This window comes from Vanellus vanellus (assembly GCF_965231255.1).
Source record: "Vanellus vanellus genome assembly, chromosome: 19".
NCBI classification, from domain to species: Eukaryota; Metazoa; Chordata; class Aves; order Charadriiformes; family Charadriidae; genus Vanellus; species Vanellus vanellus.
In genome coordinates, this window is record NC_138924.1 from 5,261,185 (window position 1) to 5,280,658 (window position 19,474).

General features: G+C 43.8%; 1 protein-coding gene across 3 annotated transcripts in view; it reads left to right on the plus strand.

Moving 5' to 3' along the window:
• Positions 1–19,474, plus strand: part of CUX1 (cut like homeobox 1) — a 285,607-nt gene that overhangs the window by 225,738 nt on the left and 40,395 nt on the right. The window contains exons 21-23 of one of the 3 annotated variants that reach the window (XM_082493162.1): positions 9,724–10,026; positions 11,532–11,594; positions 14,520–14,708. The exons of 1 other annotated variant lie outside the window; for it this stretch is intronic. In XM_082493162.1, the coding sequence (XP_082349288.1) occupies positions 9,724–10,026; positions 11,532–11,594; positions 14,520–14,708 (555 nt within the window). The remainder of the gene's footprint in view (positions 1–9,723; positions 10,027–11,531; positions 11,595–14,519; positions 14,709–19,474) is intronic. One more of the 3 variants, XM_082493163.1, reaches the window with a different exon arrangement.

Sequence of the window (19,474 nt, forward strand, 5' to 3'; positions counted from 1 at the left end):
CACAAGGTCAGCAAGTCAACAAAGGCACCGTAAACTGCAGCGGAACCTCTAAAAAGCTCTAACGCTGGTTTCCAAAAGGTATTGTGCCTACGTTTCTTTTGATTATCCTAAAAATATAACTATGTGGGGCTGTGGCATCTTGATTGATTGCTTTCATGACATATTTGTTTTAATATTCAGAAAATCCTTAATAAAGCTTCTGCACACAAGCTGTTTTCATAATAAGGTTATTGAAAACATTTTCCAGCAGTTATTTCTAAATATTGACTTCTGACTAAGTTATGGAAACACAGAAAAATCTGAATATTAAATAAAGATTAGCAGAGTAGAGCAATGTCTTTTAAAGCAGCCACGATTTTGCCATTAATCACCTAATTTAAAATCTGAATTCTTTTTAGAAAGGGTTTTTTAATTGAAGGTGATATGTCAAAACATAGACATGTCATTCAGCGCTCTTCAGTACAAAGACCCCGCTTTTGGCGGAAGAAGCTGTGCGTGTGCAGGTGGGCGTTTGAGGAGACCCTCCCTGCGTGTTTGCTGCGGTGGTTACCTCTTCCGCAAACATCCACTTTTGGCCGGTGAGACTGGGAAAGGATTTGGGGCTGTTGGCCTGAACCTGACCATGGCTCTGATGTTCCCGAGAATGTCTCTACATCCAGCTAAAAGAATTCTCAACTTCTTTAAGTTCTTTTTTTTTTTTTTTTCTTTTTTCCCTTCGTTTGTTGTAAAATAGCCCTTAAAATCTTGGCTGTGTAGAAATCTCATGCTTCCCGGTGGGCTATTTCAAGTGTCCCTTTCTGCTTTTTATTTGGAAGTTTTATCCAGTGGTGCGGTTGTGTCGGGGATTGGTGCATCTGTGCCAAAGTCCAATAGATCTCGGTGCAACTTTTCATTTTAATTGATTAACTCCAGTTGTATCTCTCTGCACAAGATCCTGGACATCCTGGATGTTCAGACTGCCCTTCGCAGCGACCTGTGCTCCCCATCCGAGCCCGTCCACGCCGCAGCCGACAGCCGAGTACCACAGTCTTCCCACCTCAGTAGAAGTTTGATGGTTTGAGTTTATGCAGCCTTGTCCAGCACTTGTCCAGCTCTCTGCAACGCTGCTTAGGTGTTCCTCCTCTACGAGTACCTGGATTTGCCTCCCCGCATCCGGGCGCACCGTGGTGCATATATCGCGCAGAACCGAACTTTTCCGCTGTTGAGACGTTTTGTATCAGTGGGGCACAGCACCCCTCGGAGAGCCATAAGGCACCCACTGATGCAGGGTGTGGGCTTGGAGGGATGTGTGTGAAGATCTGATATTAGGAAAAATTTTTTCACTGAAAGGGTTATTAAACATTGGAATAGGCTGCCCAGGGAGGGGGTGGATTCGCCATCCCTGGAGATGTTTAAAAAAAGGGTAGACGTGGTACTTGGGGACATGGTTTAGAGGTGGTTTTGTCAGGCTGGGTTAATGGTTGGATCTTAAAGGTCCCTTCCAACCTCAACAGTTCTATGATAAGGGCTGCGAGGGATGACCAGCCGGGGCATTCCGTGGTGCAGCGGCCAGAGAAGGAGGGCTGAGACCCCAGCGGTGGCACTGGCGTAGTCCAAGTGGCAAAGGCTTTCGAAGAGGCAGGCACGGGGAGGAAAATCTGACCCAATCAAAGCTCATGATCTGAGCAGGACAGTGCCCCTGCCCTGGTTCCTCACCGCACGCTACCCAGGGTGAGCAGGCGTAGGTCACACAGGAGCTAGAGGTGCCTCCGCTTGGTTTTCAGGTTGGTTAGGTGGCCCTGGGCACAGGGGTTCTTCAGTTGTGTTCCGCCAGCAACATTTAACTCGCAAGGCTGCACTGGGACTTCCCTCGTTCTGCTAACGCTGGGGCTGGCATAAGTGTCATCCTTTTGCTAATGGGCCTGCGCTGCAAATGAGATCAGGAAAGAGATCCGGATTCCTGTTCGTAATCCCTCCCACCCGTACCGTGTTGCAGGTGTGTGGTGGTGGGGTAGCCACCACTTCTTCAAATCTGGTTCACAGGTGTGGTTCCCCCGAGCACTTGGGACAGCACAGCCGTGGTTCAGCGTCAGGCAAAAAGGGAGGTGAGGGATGGAGCCAGGACAGGAATGCCTTAAACTCATATTGATGTCCTCTCTTGGCTGTGAGGAGTTCCAGTCTTAACCCAGGTTTGGGCACAAGAGTGGGCTTTCCGAGACCGTCCGAGGGATTTGTGGTTGCGCATTCATTGAAAGGAGAATCGGTTGCCTGACTTCTCTAAGTGCTTTTAAATGTCCGGCTGTAAATCTCTCTTCATGAGTCTATCGCCAGCTCCCATCTTACTTGCTCTTTTCGGAACATCTGATTTCTTCAGCTCCTTCTGGATTCTAGAATGGCTGAAAACATACTTTTTCAACCCAAGTGCAAAGCTAACATGATTATTGAAAATGCGTCATAAAATTGCAGCAAAATGTTGTAATCTTTTATACTCAGAAGCAGTTTTTTTCAAGTACTTCTAAGATTTACCTTCGTCATTCAGATAGTTTGGTGTGCTCCTGTCATTTAACATATACTCATATGCAGAATGGGGACCTTTATTTTTAGTATTGCCCCCGTAATTTCGGAGTTAAGCAAAGCTGGTCTCCTCCCCTTTCAGCACAGACATGCATACATCTGCACGCTTTCCTAAAGGGGTTTTCTTTTGATCCCTCCCCCCATCCACATCAAATTTCCTTCTGAGCCAAGACGCAAAATAACATTTTCCCCAAAGTTACAACATTTGTGCAAGGAGCAAACAAACAAAATCTTCACAGCCATAGTGGAAATCTATAGTCATAACTAGAGCAAGCGCTTGCAACTCTAACCGCACATACCGACATACTTTGCCTCATTAGCTATGCACACCGTGGGGAGGTTTGTATACTCCCTACATATAACTGCGGGAGTTTATAACTGTAGGGAGGATCATATTTTCACAAGTCACATTAATTTGCAAATTGTGAATAGGCAAGGTTCACTCACTTAAAGTAAATCCACCAAAACCACTACCTGAGAGAAAGCGTTCAGCTTTCACGCATGTTTTCTTTTAATTAGTCAGAAGAGGGATGTGTTGCAGTGCTGTTCCGCAAATGCTGCTCAGATTTATTCCATAGTTCAGACTTGCGCTGCACCACTCTCAGGGAGGAGAGTCGTTGTGCGTTAGAAGATCCCGCAAAGACAGCCACCGCTAAAGGTCAAATTGGATAGAAAGCCGGAGAAAAAAAAATATGTATCTCTGCCTGAAGTTTTCAGACCCTGGGAAAGAGAGCAGCGCAGTTGTCCTGAGGATGTTGCCTTTGACCAGCTGTGTGAGCAGGTTCTGGTTCTGATTCTCAGCACAGCATACCCTGGGTTTGGGTCTACAGATTGGCCGGAATGGGCAGCCTGATCATCAGGGGAAAGCAGAAACTAATCCAGTCCCAGTATGAGCCACTTTGATCTCGGGCAACCTGCCAGGTCTGTTGTTGTCCATTAACTCGTCTGCAGACGGAGGTGAATGCAGGCCCTGAAGTAGCAAATGCTCTTTTAGGAGGTTGCCGAGAAATCTCCTGTCCGCATTGGTCTGCTTTCATCTTCCCTCCTAATTTGCCGCAAAGGCGATGAGCGGAGGACGGGCCGCTTCGTTGCCTCCCTGCTCCGCCTGGCGCAGGACGCGGCGGTTCTCGCTGTTCCGCGGTGAGGAACTTGGAATTTGACTAGTTTGGCATGGACCTGAAGCCTGAGCTTTCGGACATGACGAGAAGTGGTGCATCAAACCGAGCGCCGGTTAAATCATGTTTGGGTTCTTGTCGGAATGTCACAGAGTACCCTGTCATTTTGTTTTAGCAACTTGTCCTTCCAAATGCGCAGTTCGCCTTATGGCATGCCAGCAGTAAAAATGTCACTTACAATAATTACTTTTTGGTGAAAATGCTTGCTGACTTCCTACCTTCAAGCTGTTTTTTACACAGTGGGGAGATAATAAGAAATGACTTTATCCTGACTGCTCAAATGAACACTAAATGGAATTTAGGTTATTATTACTGCAGATAGAGGACTGTGTATTGAAATTTAAATAGTGGATCAGATAAACTACAGAGATTTGTCTCTGAAAATTATAGTGGATCTGCTTTTTCAATCCACTTTGCTCTGAAAGTTAGGGCAGCTGTTGCCTACCTGCTGTCTTTAGAATATAATATTTTTCATAATCCCTTTAGAGGCCCCTGAATACCTTCTACGTTTTGCACGGTCTTCCTCAACTTCTCCACGTTCTGTACCTCGTTCCCCATGAGTCCTTTTGCAGCTTATTAGCTAAGCTTGTCTTGGCAACAGAGGTCGGGCAGTTTGTTCTCTCCCGGCGGTTCCTGAGCTGCAAAAGTACGGAGTGCTCTTTCTAGAGGGGCGAGCGGGCGGGGAGGAGAGGCGCGGAGCGTTGAGCTCGTGGGTTATGCTTGCAAATTCTTGTTCAAATCTGTGCTCTGAACTTTTGATTTACAAGCGGGCCTGAAGTCAGTTTGCTGCTGTGGCTGTAGGAGTTGAGGCGGGCTCGGAGCAAAAGTGGCGAACCTGCAGCTCTCAAAATGCGCGTAGGAATTGCACTGGAGGAACCTGCCCGTGCTGGCAGACAGCGGCGTGGTGCCTCTGGGACTGGTGAAACCGTATCCGTGTCTCAACGCCGCTCCGTCATCTAGATACCTCTGTTGAGGGGGATGCATCCGGGAGTGGTGTCAGGTCACGTAGACGTCTGTGATTTTCCGGGGAGGTTGTAGCAGGCGTCACCTGCGAGTCTTTGCATCTGAGGTGTCCTGAGCTTCAGACGGAGCATCCGGCGGAAGCGTGCTGCGGAGCTGAGCTCTACCGCTGCTTTGCTATGGAGGGCCGTCTTAGATTGCTTCTGTGATCAGAAGAGTTGCTGTACATCACAACCACAAAAACGGTCCTTCTTGACCAGTGCCCTGCAGTTTTCCAGAATATAATTAAATGTCTCTGCCGAGTCCATGCAGCTGAGTGGGTGATCCTCGGGAGTGCCCAGGTCTGCGGGAGGGGAGCCCAGTGCCGCCTGTGGTCCGTTACACCCTATAGGGATTTTGTTGGGTTACAATGGCAGGACATGATCAGACCTCGTAGAGGAATGTGTCGGGCTGGTACTGTGCTGGGGGAAGTGTTTTCAGGTAATTTGCAGGCCAGCGGTGGGATAATCGTAGTCCAAAATGTTCTACAGCCAGTGTTCGAGCAATTCAGGACCCAGGATCCAGTATTGGGGACCTGACCCCAGCATGGGGGTGGGAAATGTTGTAGTTGGAGAAGAATAAGAAAAGATAATGTTAAGTTCAGGAAAACCACCATAACCAATGAACTGAGACTGGAACTCGGTTTTCCGACTTTCTCATGTTTTCCAAAACGCCGTCGTGATAGACGGGGGAAAGATAGATGGGGAAGGTGGAGAGGATGGGTGGGACCAAAACATGACTTGGCTTCATCCATTGGGCTAAGGAATGCAAGACTACAAAAGATCTTCTTTGTTCACGTAATTAAGGCAAGGTCAATTTGTTACAGTTCTTAACTAGTTTTTGTAAAATGCTCAGACAGACCCCATATGCTAAATTGTTTGCAAGTTTGTTCAGTTTCTTAACTGATAACCACTGAGGGGTGGGGAGGGGAATGGGCAAGCTGTGATGATGCTTTGGGGTTTTGCTGCAGTAAGATGGTCGTTCAAGCAGCAACTTTATATTGGGATAAGAGTATTTAAAAAGAAAACAGAGTAATGTCTTTTTATAATGTTGATTTTTTTTTTCAGTTGTTTATGTATCTTCATTTTAGATTATGCATCCCTCTCTAGTATTGCGGTAGGGAAGAACAAAACTTAAGAATTTCCTGACTTGAGAAGAAGGGCCGCGTGTTCTGCCAGGAGTGCGGTGTTCCCAAGTACGGCTCTCTGGCCTTCGCAAACTGCATCAGATGTATTGGTCTTTATGAAGAGGTATTTGCCTTCAAAGACCTGAATGCTCACCTTCACTGCCTGGCCATAGCTCTCTCTTAGCTGTTTTCATCAGCTGTGAAACTGCCGGTGTTGGTGTTTCAGTTGTCTTCATGTTTTAGCTATGAATGGAGGCCAGTTGCACTTGCCAAATATTTCAAATTACTGGCCCATTTATGCAGACATCGCTTCCTAGTACTTCATTTGCATTTGATTATTATTTTCTATGCTGCGTCTTTGAAAGTGCTTTTAAAAATTGGTTGGAAGTGCCGAACTTCCCTATACCCCAAACATGTATATTCTGAATGAATAATATAAAATTGCATGGTAGAGCCTTTACCCTTTCATGACTCAGTTATACTTGCGGCTTTAGAAGATTTAGATCACTTAACGTTATTTACACACATTTATGGTGTATTTGAATCTTTAATGATGTTTATCAACAGTTTCTTGATCATTTGAAATCGTCATGTTAAAGTGATGTGTCTTCATCACATGCCCGGGACCAGATGGACACCATCTTTCAACCAAGCTAGTTTGGGGACATCCTGTTTCTTGGAGATCTTTCTCCCATCCTCTACAAAGCAGAGGGCATGGCTCACTTCTCTGGCTGCCCGAGACTTAAAAAACTCCCAGGTTCTGCAGCGTCCTCACCACTGACGATGCTCTTGATCATTCCAGCTCTTTACTTCTAGCACCTTATTTTTGAAGCTTTTGGGCTTTTGCTTCAGGTTTGAAACTGGATACAGGCTGTTGGAAAGCAAAATGCAACACCCCTTTGGTATAGAAAAGTTCATCCGGAATTTATTGAAGTAACTTCTTCAATGAATGGTGGCTGTGGGGTTTGCAGGGTGGGCACGATGGGATACCCACGCCCTACTGTAATGCGGTTTTACACTCGTATCGACAAACTGATCTCTTCCTCACTAAAAACAAACGTGTGAGCATTTGGTGAGCATCACTTACGCGCTTGTAAGAAATCGGATCACTAGTAATTTAGTGCTATTCTTCAGTGAAGTCTGGGGTTAAAAAAGCCAAAAGCATTTTAAAGAAATAAGCTTTCCACGTATTATTTTCATTGGAAATGTTCGATTGCTACTTTTGAAATCTTAATGTGTATTTTTCAGATGTCCTGAATTTGATTCTTTGTCCTGCGAGGAACTTGAGAGAAATGAATACAGACAAATTATTTCATAAAACATGGGAAATGGCTGTGGATTGACAGTTAAATCTGTAATAGTGAATACATTCAATTTTCCCCTTTGTTCTGTCAGCAGTCACTTGTACTCTAAAAGTCTATTTAATTTTTTAAGTAGATTAACAGGAAATGTTTGCATTATTTGATTATTGAACTGACTTTTCCAAATAATGGATATTTTCCTCAAAGATTTAGGTGGTCTTGAAAATGTTTTTCCATAAGGGAGAAACGCTAAAAATGAATAGGGAACATATTTTGAGTTATTTGTAGTATACGCACATAATGCCTCATCTGAAATCACTATACGCTGCCTTTCGTTGGGGGAAAAAAAAAAAGCAGTTTGTCATCTGTACAGCCTTCCAAAATTAGATTCAGATAATCCTACCTTTTTGAGTAAATAAGCAGCAGATTGGTCTTAAAAATGAAATTCAAGTAAGCTCTTGATATGTGATATAAAAAATAAATAAGCTAATATGTGAGCACATAGAGCATTTCAGTGATAGATGATAATATAGATTACCTTTGTTGTTTACATAATTAGGCTGGGCAGGGAAAGGAGAGGGAGAAAGAAGCGCGAGTAAATGCTTTTGTTTAGTCCTGTGCGGTTGTTCGGTTTTTTTTCATTTTGGATTTTTTTCTGCACTCCGTGTGTGCGCGTGGCTCGCAGCGCACGGATGAGGAATTGTATAGGAAATTCGCAGCTGCTCTAGTTATTCAGGAAGATTTGTATAAGCTGGCACAAGGGACAAAATTAGAGGGAACTTGAACGAGTGCCGTGCAGTTTATTAGCTAGGCAGCCATAATTTTGACCTTGCTGTGGGTTAAAGGACACAGACCTGAGAAGAAATCTGTTTATCATGTAGGGAATTCATGCCATCCCTGACAGTGTACAGTGAACAAGATGGATGATCTGCCAAATTGGTCCCTCGCATGGGTGAATCAGGGCAAATTTACAGTACAATTCCTTTGCAGCTCCTGATACAAAAATAACATTTGCTGGGTTTTATGTTCAGTTGTATGATGACCTGGGGTGAACAGAGAAAAGAAATAAGATTTGTAGGATCCCCGTTACCTTAAAGATTTATATGCACCCTGCTTTCCTTTTGTGGCTGCCTCTTTTGCATCTCACATAAAGCGCGAAGGAAGCAGTCCGGTTGCGTGGTTTGAGAGATCAACTTTATCTAAGTGTGTCAGGGAACCTCTTAAATGCAGCGCCGTGAAAGCTTCTGTTACCTTGAACACCCCAATTCCACCGTGCACCCTGCTTCCTCTGAACCCTGCTCTTACTTAGGTAGTATTTCCCTTTAGCATTTGGGATATGTGTCTGGGCTACACGTTCTGTAATGGTTTGACAGTATTCTGGGTAAGAAACAGACTTGAAAACCAGTGAAATTTGCTGGTGGCCATCGACGTGGTAGTGACAGGACCTGACGCTGCAGAGCGAACCGCTGTCAGAGTTGCAGCGCTCAGGAAAACACAGTTCTGTTAAAGGGACGAAGTTTTTGGTGTAGACCGGCCTCATCCTTGTACAACTGAGAGCGTTGTAAGCTTCCTCCAGAGATCTTGAGACAAATCCACTGGTGTGTGAATCTGAGATCCATGCGATTAACCGTGTCAAGCGATGAGATGCAAGACAGCAAGGAGGTGGTAGCGGTCCCACAAAAACGGGAAAGAACTCTGCTCTTTATCTTTTGAAGGGAATTGTTCTTCCGAACCACGTGGTCTATGTGTTGTTGCTTTAAAAAATGTTTAGACTGTACCCTTAGATGTCTGCATTTTCTGCATAAGCTCGGTTGGTACATTCCGTTAGAGATAAATGTGAATTTATTAGGGGAAAACAACATTTTGTACAGAACCTATTGTTGTTGGCAAATTAACAGAGCCAGAAAGCTTTCTTTTAAACAAAGTGTCACAATAACAGATTTGGGTGTCTCCTGCTCCGCTAGCTATCTTTATGTTGGATTCTCAAACACATTAATTAATGCAACATAATTGCAAACTGTATTTTAATCTTGTTAAGTTATTTCTGGGCAAAGAGAAGTGCAAAAATGTGATGCGAGTGATAAGAAACAAAATGAAATCAATAACACGCTCGAGATATAAACTTGTATCAGTTGTAGAAAATCCCTCATTGACACTACAGAATAGTGGCTGAGTGAGTTTCCTACAAGTCACAGAAGGAGGCATAAACCAGTCTATAATGGTAGATTGAAAAGCATCCTTATACAAAATTGTTGTGAAAAGCAAAACTGTCAGATTTCCTGACCAAGGAAATTTCTTAAAAACATACAGACTGTTGCACTTCATTTTTTCCTGATTTTTATTTGTATTTGTACATCTTGTCTTCATTAGAAAGCAGAGATGACTCAAGATAAAATCGGAAAATATTTCTGTTTTTAAAAAGAGGCTTTTTAGTAACAAGTAGCATTTTGCATACTTAGGCATTTCTTTAAGTAGGTAGAATATAAATGAGAAGGAAAGTTAAATATCCTGCAATCAAAACATTACAATTATGCTAAAGTGGGGGCTTTTTTTTTTTTTTTAATTGCAGAAAGCACTCCAAAGACTTCTGCCAGTTGCAGTCCTGCTCCTGAATCTCCCATGAGTTCCAGTGAATCAGTGAAAAGCCTGACGGAATTGGTACAGCAACCCTGTCCCGCTATAGAGACAAGTAAGGATGGCAAATCCCAAGAATCTAGCGAGCCGTCTGCTTCTGAATCCCAATCTACAACACCTTTGCCACTGTCGGGCCACTCGGCACTCAGCATCCAAGAACTCGTTGCTATGTCCCCTGAGCTGGATACGTATGGCATTACAAAGAGGGTCAAAGAAGTGCTAACGGACAACAATCTTGGTAAATTGCTTTATTCTCATGTCTTGACTGAAATGAAAGTGTTCATACTTTTCTTTTTGAGCTATATTTCAGTAGACATTTACAAGAATACTTGGGTTTGATTGTGGCCTAGGATTTAATCTGTTAAAAAGATTGTTTGGGTTTGTTTTTTTTTTTTAAACTAGTAGAAAAAACCTTTCAGATTGTCACACTACTTAAAATGTCGTCATACCCTTGCTCTTCTTCAGCTCCACTCCTGGCTCACCAGCCAGATACTGCTCCCACCTCCCTCAATACGGTCCAGCAGGCTGTCAGGAAGATCAAAACCCCAAAGCCAGTGAGATCTCTCCTTGAGAAATGCTCTTTTCCCCACGCTTACAGAGTCGAGGCCCCAGCATTTTAGGCACAGGTGAAGCAGAGTCCAGCGTGATTGGAGAGGGAGGCACACCACAAGCAAAAGCATAGCATACCTGTAGAGCTAGGAGGGGGAATTCAGACTCAGCTGAGGTTTGGATGAGCCTGTAGATAAGCGTATGGGGCCATTCGGTTATTTTGCTGAGAGATGCGCAAAGCTAAGGCTGCTTTTGCTTACAGATGAGCTTTTGGGTGTCGAATTAAGTGTAATGTTGACATGGCTATGTATTTGGAATAGTCAAAGGGAATAACCTGGTCTGAGTACGGGAAATCCACGCTTAATACTGTCACTCTGCCTCTAAATCACTCAGTCATTCTTCATGGGAGTTTAACGCTTGCTTCCCTCACACGGCATTAGGAAACCTTTAGGAGTCCTTTGGAGTCTTTAACGGGAAGGCAGTAATGCTGCCCCAGTGTTACCTGCACACGCTTCTGGGGTTTAGCATGGGATTCATCTCGCCTGCACTTAGATGTTCGGAACAGATGTCTGAGGTGGTTGGGATGAATCACTCTCCAGAAGTACCACTTTCTCTCCATTCACTGCAGATAGGACCAAAAAGATAAGTTTAGATTTAGACTGCTGATGGTACTTAAGTGAGGAGAATTCCATCCATATCATCTGAACATTATGACCGTATAAGTAAAAACACCCTTTATTTTAGTACGTAAGGAAGCCTTTTTTTGGCTAGACACAGAATAATGTGTTATTATCTTAGATTTTTTTTTTTTTTTTTTAAGGGGAAAAATACTGGGATGGGGGAGATTGCAAGTTCTTATTTAACATAGTCTGGGAAAAAAAAGAAAATGGCCTCGATCGTGGACATACCCTGCGTGAGATTGTGTCCCACTGAACCCGGCAGAATGACTTGCTCATGCACGTTGGCATGGGCAGATTGTGAGTGCTTGTTCAGTGGAGATAATGTAGAGATAAAGCCACAAGTCACAGTAGGGGTTTGCAGGTTCAAGGCCCTAGTTTTTGGGCAAAATACTGTTGAGTGCTGTACCTGCTCTGGGGTTCCAGAGAGGTTTGAAAAAGTATTTTTGTTTACATTTGTTTTGATGCCATTTTTACTTAGTCTTTTTTATTTCCCATGATTTTTGTTTTCCTACAGTGTGGCTGACAAGCCTAAAAAGCAGCAGAAGAGCCAGGAAATGTGCCCCAAACTCTGCATTAGGTGTGGAACCAGTTTCAATGTCTCTTTTTGCGCCCTCAGTGTGCTAGTGCACCAGATTGACTCGGTGCACAGGTTTCTCTGTCTTAGGCCACAGGGCCTTGTGAACCTGTCTTAGGCAACTGGTGGTGGCTCAGTTGTACCAATATCATCAGCCAGTAAAGACCACGGTTGTGCAAAACCATTCCAGATGTGTTTGGCGGGTCTCTCCTCCCATGCCTTTTAGCATTCGTTCAACCATCACCATTTTAGCAGACGATGCTGGCAGCATTAACGCTGGGATGTTGCTAATATTCCTAGTCCCGAATGTCGTAGTATTATCAGCCATTCCCTGTTGGGCAACATATAACTTAAATACAGAGGGAGGCAAATGCAGTGAGCTGTTGAAAGATTGCAGTGGTGGGGGTTTTGCAGAAGGCGCCAGGACTAACCGTGAAACCAGCCTGATTTAGAGAAAGTTTTGCCCGTGAGGAGCTACATCAGTGGGAACAGGTGTGGAGGATATTGGTGTGAAGGATATTAGGGAAAAAGATGGGGAGAATTAGCAGGAGTATTAGGAAACCTATGCTTAAAAATATTCCAGTTATTAATAGCTCTCTGATGAAGATGGAGTGCGATACACCTTCTACCTCCTGAGGATGATTTCTAACACATTCCCCGTTAGCCTGGGAGTCTTTCAGGTGTTTTATCCTGTCCTGCCACAGCCTGGGGTAGAATAAATGACACAAACATCTTCAGCTTTGTCCTTAACACCTAGAGAACATAATGTTACCTCCTTGCACATTTGCATTTTTAATTTTTAGGCTGTTGTTTGAAGTTCATTTCCTTCAGCAGCATTGTTAGTACCTGCTCCGGGCTGCTTGTTTCTGACCTTCTTGCTGATTTGTGCCGGTATTTCCGTTTGTGTGGCCACACAATAAACCGGACCAGCTGGTCTGAGTCAAAAATGTCCATTTTATTCTTGGTAGGTTGGTTTGACTCGGTTCAGTTCTCTGCTTCGATTTACTGTGAGGCCACATAGGCGGTTGCAGTGGCCACACTGGTACTGCACAGCAGCTGTCGGAGCTCTCCGGGCCGCTGGAAGAAGGGCTCATCGCACTGCAGCTCGAGCACAGCCTGGGGTTAGAAACCGGGGAAAACGTTAAAGGAAAGTTATTTACAAAGGCAAATTAAAAGATCTTTAAAGTAGCTGTCTTATCTTGCAAATAGCTGGCAGGTTTAAAGGTAAATGGATAAGGCCTTACTGATGTTTTTAAATACAAAGGCAAACAGGGAGCAGGTTAACTCTGCGATACGCATGATCTAAAATTGGCTCTGAATTACTCCTTTTGTGTGATTTTCCTGATATTGAGCATAGTTGAAAATCACTTAATACTTAGGAACTTCAGTGAATTCCGAATTTAGGTTTCTGTTCAGTCTGTAAGAACCATTTTCAAGGTTAGTTTTAGAGCTTACTAGCAGACTGTGCCATGTTTGCCCTGTCCTCATTTCCCCTTTCTGCCTTTCGTTATCTTGGCTTCTTCCTCCAAAATCTTTGCAGACCCGCCTGCCCCGTGCATCCGAATGGGACGTTCTGCAGCTGCTAACCGGTCCCACATTCCCTCCTACTTCCCATGCAGGCAAAAAAAAAAGGGCCAGGCCAAAGGTTTTGGGCTGTTTTTAAAGAGGAGGAAGAGATTCATGGAATTAAGCACCCAGGAGGGATTTATGGAGTAGATATTTTCCACAACCTGTTTGTGACAGGATCAGATGAGGCTGCGAAGGCAAGAGCTGATGGGGCTTTGGCAAGTGCGGGCATGTCCTGCAGAGCTGTAGGAGCACAGCCCCACGCATCTGCATTGGCCCTTAGGGATCCGTTTGTTGCCACTGGCTAAGACTGCTGGCATTGCTGGGAAGTGAAGGAAAAGCGTTCTGCTTTGTACGAGCGAGGGCATTCACAAGCTACGGATCAGACACGAGACCCTGAGGCCTGAACTGGGTCTGTATGGAAGGACCTTTGGGTTACCTTGAAAATACAGGATAGCTGAGCTTCTGTCAGAAATCACCGGCGATGACTGAGAGGACTTCAGGCGCTGTCTCGTAACAAAAGCTGTTGCATATCAGGGCAGTTTAGCTTGGGAGGAACACCGAAGTGAAGAGTTTTAGAAAACCAGCTGTATGGGTGGGTTTGAGCTGCACAATCATTTTCCACAGTTCTTGCTAAGCTGGGTCTTAACCATCTAAAACTAGTGTTACTCACGCACATACAAATGCTGTACGTGCAAAAGCGTATGCGGTTTTTACCCTGCTAGATGATAGCATTTTGAAAGAGAACTAAAATTAAGCATTCTTAACTAGAAGTATGGGAGAGGCTGTAAGAAAAGCTGTTGTATTGTAAAATGTGATTATCTGCAGTTGGTAAAACACAGTTAGAACACCACAGATATTCCAACACAGCAAATATGCGCCCGTGTCTGCGAGGACACTTACATGACCGTTGCTGAAGGGGGGGTTGCATTGGTCTTGGTTCATTGATTGCTTGAAGTGTTTGGATTGCCCTGTTAGAACAAAGCTGTTGCGCTGCCCTCCTGGGTAAGAGCTAAGTAGCCTCACTGCTGTCACTAGTTGCCTGCTTAGCTAAAAGTTCAGTTTATTTTTAATCTCATTGATTTTATTTTTTGCACACCGTTTCACTGTAAGGTCCCGGTCCCCCAAGGTGTTGAGCTCCCCTCTCTGCCACAGTCAGATCATAAGGATTAAACTAAAGCTGAAAATTTACGCTTTTTGGGGGAGGGGGAGAGCTTTTATTCTTCTAAATGTTTCTTTTGGGTTTTCAAGCAATTTTAAAGTAAGAATAATTGACTAATGATCTCGTAGACGTGTCCTGTCTTTGTAGTTAGCCTTGTCTCTTAGCTGAATGAATTCATGCGATTTTCAATTTCGTATTAGGTCAGCGTTTGTTTGGGGAGACAATCCTAGGGCTAACACAAGGCTCTGTCTCAGACCTTCTGGCTCGCCCGAAGCCCTGGCACAAGCTGAGTTTGAAGGGACGGGAACCCTTTGTCCGCATGCAGCTGTGGCTGAATGATCCCAACAACGTGGAGAAGCTGATGGATATGAAACGAATGGAGAAAAAAGGTAACTTGTAGCAGACTGCTGACTCATGTTTTCTGTTATTTCTGAGATGACCGTGTCTTTTATAATTCTCCATAAATAGTATAGAGGCATCATTGATCCAGTATTACAAAGGTTATGCAAAAGGACTTCATGACAGCTTTTTCATAGCTTTATTTGGTGCTAGCTCAAGCAGATACTTAAAAAAAAAAAAATCAAAAAACCAACCCCAAACCCTGAATATTCACCAGCTGTCATGAAATCATTGCTATATTCTCCTATAGATTAATTACTGAGGCCCTGGTGTATCACTGATAACTTGCCTTACCAAATGAGAAATGTGAGTTTGGGAGCTGGCTTTGGGTTATTAGTTAATAGTGCTGCAGCTGGTCACAGATGTTGGGCTGGAAGAACTGTGCATTGATTCCTGAGAGAGCTTCTTGCCAGTCCTGCACTGATGGTCGCTGGGAGGAAAGAAAAATGCAGTCTTTATAAAAGGGTATTTGAGAATAATTAAATCTGTAGCCTTTCTAGAGATGGGGGAAGGTGGTTGTGCTAATACGTGCTCACATAAAATGGCTAGGTCATGGGTACCTACCTGTGAGAGACCAAAGTTGTTATTGGGTATCTTAGTAGGGAGTATATCCTGAAGATCTATTCTACTGTCTAAATTCCTTGCTAAAATACAGTGCTTACTCCGAGGCCTGTTTTTAGTACGTTCGTGTGATTTTACAAGAGAGACTCATAGGCTGCCATTATGAGCAGTTAACTAATTAATGATATATACATCTCTCGAGCTATCCCTTAATGATATTAGTACAGACAGCATTAATTGTGTGTACTGAAAGCGCTGCTGTTGACTGATGTCCTGAAAGCATTAACACATTGGATCAAGAACTTTGTGATTATATTAAAAATTGCGGTGAGGGAGCTTCTGGGAAAATTCGAGTCTTGCATGCTTTTAAGAAGAAATTCAAATCCTTGTCGCAGTAACCAGTATAATATAATGCAGTGCAGTATCTTATCACAAATTGCGTGTGATCTTTCACGGGGAGTAAAATCCACTTGGGTTTCCCACTTACGACTGTAAACCAAAGGGAGCCATGATGGTTTTTGCTGTATTAGAAATATGGCAGAAATAAAATTGTCAACTAGCTGGATTTTTATAGCCTCAAAGAGAATATCGCCCATAATGCAGAAAAATAAAATAAAAATAATTTAAAAGTAGTACTGACAAAATCCTTTCAAAACTATTTTCTAAACTGGATTCTTATCAAATACTGTGCAATACATATGCTGTATAGATGGCACCTGAATAGAGATAAGGCTATAAATCATTTGAGACTCTGCACCGAGCTCTCGGACTGTGTAAGTGCTGTCCTCATAGCAGAGCACTCTAAAGTGAATTCAAGCCTGTATTTTCTGCAAAACCCTTTCATGCAGGTAAGGATCCTGCAATTTAACCTTTTAAATTGCTCTAGAGCCACATTAAGAATTTAACTTTCCCTTCAGCTAATGTCATTTAAAGAACAATGCAACTGTGTCTGCTACCAGTGAAACATTATTATCAATTATTTCTCTGCCACATTTTATTAAGGGAGTAAATTAATAATTATGATAAAGGTGAGCTGCATATATCTTTTTTTCTGTTCCGCCGGTCTGAAGTTTGTGCTATAAATGTCCATTTTAAGAGGTTCTGAAAATTTGCAATGTACGTGAACTAACCTCTTTGGAGGAAGCCGGGGGTTCGCGCTCGCTAGGCTGAGACGCTCTGCCCCACCTTCCCTGCCTTGGACGAGCTCATTCCTCTTTTTTATAACCTCCCCGTGTGCGCGCTGCTGCTAACGTAACGCTCCTCACTGAACAGTACTGAAGCCTGCTGTCAGGAGAAAATTTAATTCCCTTTATTTCCCTATTATTTCGCTTTTTAATAATCTTGTTCAATACCGCATAAGATAAAAATTATATTAAAAGGGGCTCTGTTTTACCTCAGTGGGCGGCCGCTAGTTCTGCGGTGGTGTGTGCTGCGTCTGTAGCTGAGCACGTGCTGGGGAGTCTTCCCAGAGGGAGACGGTGCTGCTGGGCTGGCGACAGCGGGGGGAAGAAGGGTAGTACAACTCAGGGGACAGAGCTGGCCTTGACAAGTTGGTCTCTGACCCAGAGCCAGAGCTTTGCCCGGTTTACATTTGGGGTGGGCTGGGTTTTTTTTTTCATAGGTCTCCAGAGAAGTGGAGAGGGATCACAGGCAAAAATCAAACTTCTCCAAAAATCAAGTGGCTTTGCGCCTTGGATTCCAGTTTGAGCCTTTCTGTCACTGCAAATGTGCTGAATGATCTCCTTATGTTGTCTACACACAGCACAGATGTTTAAAATAAGAATTAAAAAGGAAAAGCTTTGATAAACATCACCTAAAGTTCCAGAGAGCACCATTAAAGCCTAAAGCCTAGGTGCGAGTTTGGCACGTGGCGAAGTGCCAGGATTGTGCCTTTGACCCAATGGAAATTTGTTCTGATGATATATTATCCTCCAGAAAAACAATTGGTTATGACAGAACAGTGGGACATCCCTTTTATTTTTCTGTTAAGGAAATCTGTGCATTTATATAATTTGTTCCATTCACATGAAGGAGACCCAAATAAGCGATTGCAACTTTTGTGATCCCGGTGTGAGGTTACAAAAGCAGAGGTGGGTATAGGGCATGAAATTTTTCCCAAGCTGTCACAGCTCCGTGCTGTCCTTGGGAGTCTAAAGATGGGAGCTCTGACCTGCCAGAAATGCCATCCTTTGGAGAGCGGAGAAAGCAGAGATTCAGGGCGTCCTGATGCATGGGTGTCTCATGTTAACTCACTCGCCAGCCCGAATTCCAGAAGCTCCAGTTAGAGATAGCCTAAACACCTTTTACATCTTCCATTGTGAGGTTCTGTTTTGTCTCATGGCCTCCTTTAAGCTGCTGCACGTTGCTGAAGTGATAGATGCTGTCTTTCAACCCTCTTGGTTGTGCTATCAGAGGGGACAAGGGAACCGTTTATAGAGTTTGCATGTCAATGCAAGTTTGAAATAACACCTAGGAGTCTTTGAGATTAAAGACCTTATATAAACGTGAGATTATATTGCTGGAATGATTAATTCCATGGTTGAAGGTTGTAACGGTTGCTTGAAGGCTGCAAAAATAAGGCCAATAGGTCACCTTGAAATAATGATTTATCTGTGGTCGCTTTGCAGTTCTGCACCTGGTTGCAACAGTTTAAATAGGTGATTTTTTTAATGAAGTTTATTTAAATAAAATAAAAAAAAAAAACAACTTTGCTTTTTATGGTTATTTCAAACCTGTGCAGGACTGTATCACGGCAGAGTGATGGATCATGAGCAACTCACATTCTGTTCCATATCAGTGATCTTACACAGTAGGCAATCCACAGGTAATCTGTCATATTCAGGAAAAACAAAATGAGGGCCATGCAGATACCCTCAAAGGTTACAGAGTATGTTCAAAATTCACTTTGATGATAGCGAGACACAGTGTAAAAAGGTCCCCCTGGCCATACCGCCGTGTAGAGGACAGGATGCTGAAACTCGCCGGAGACTGAAAACCTAGTCAGTCCTGTAGGGAGCTCTGCCAGAAAAGGTTGCCTTGTGTGAGAAGGGCTTTGAACATTTCTGTTTATTTGATTGCACTGAATTTTTATTCTTTGGGCGCTCTCAGCCTAAAGACAGAGCTGTGGGGAGAGAGACATTTATTTTTCAAAGAATTTGGTTGCTCACAGGTGTGACGTGCCCCACATTGGTCCCTGGCTCTGATCGGAGCTCCTGGCTGTTGGAGATTTAGTGCCTGCTAGATTGATGTCAGGCTGGCGTAATCTGGAACTTAATAGCCAAGGTTATCAAATTGCAGCTCTTGAATACCTAAACTCTTAAATATCTAGAAAGTATTTAACAGGCCATTAAATATTTTATTGACAAGATTCATCTATATTTGCCGTTTTCAGCCCCCTCATTAGCAATGCTTGTGCACGATACTGCCAGGTGCAGTAAATCCCACCTCTCTTTGCCCGGTGTAAATCAGTCAAGTCAGTGACAGCGTTTACTGGGACTCTTTCCTTGCAGAATTTGCCAGGATAATTCAGTCCCGGTTGGGGAGGAGAGTCAGCGATGGTATCGCAGGCTTCTGCCATCAGCCTCACTGAGCTCCGGCAGTGCAACAAGAACTTTCTTAAAAGTATATGCATTTTCGAAAGAGCCTTGCATAGGGCGGGAGGATGCTGTGGGCTGTTTCTCTTTCGTAATCTGTCACTGCTATAGCGAAGGTCTGTAGGAAAAAGCACCAAACGCCTGATGGATTATTCAGCCCATCGCTGGGATCTCTGGGCTCCGGGCGCCATCGTGTGTTGGAGACGTGGCTGCGTCTGCCTTCAGCTTCCACAGTCATATTTTTAATTCAGAGAACTTAAGTGTTACAGAGACCTTAGTGTACACCTTAAGTGTTTAACAACCAAAACCACTTTAGTTGAAATGAAGTGCAACTGTCCTAATCAAGTGCTTATGCGGAAGTTCTCCACTCTTGAAAGAGTGAATTTGAAATAAGTCGTGTTAACTGAACCCTGTTATTCATGTCCCATATTCACTGAAAAAGCAGAAGACTCTGGCAGGTTTCTAGTCGATTTACCCTCTTTTCTTTCCATCCTTTCCTCTTTTTGTGCCTCTTCCATCCTCCCCGCGTTTGCTTTCCTCTGATCTCTGATGATGCCCCTGCCTTTCTGTTCTCTCCAAACAGCCCCTCCATGCCTCTGCAG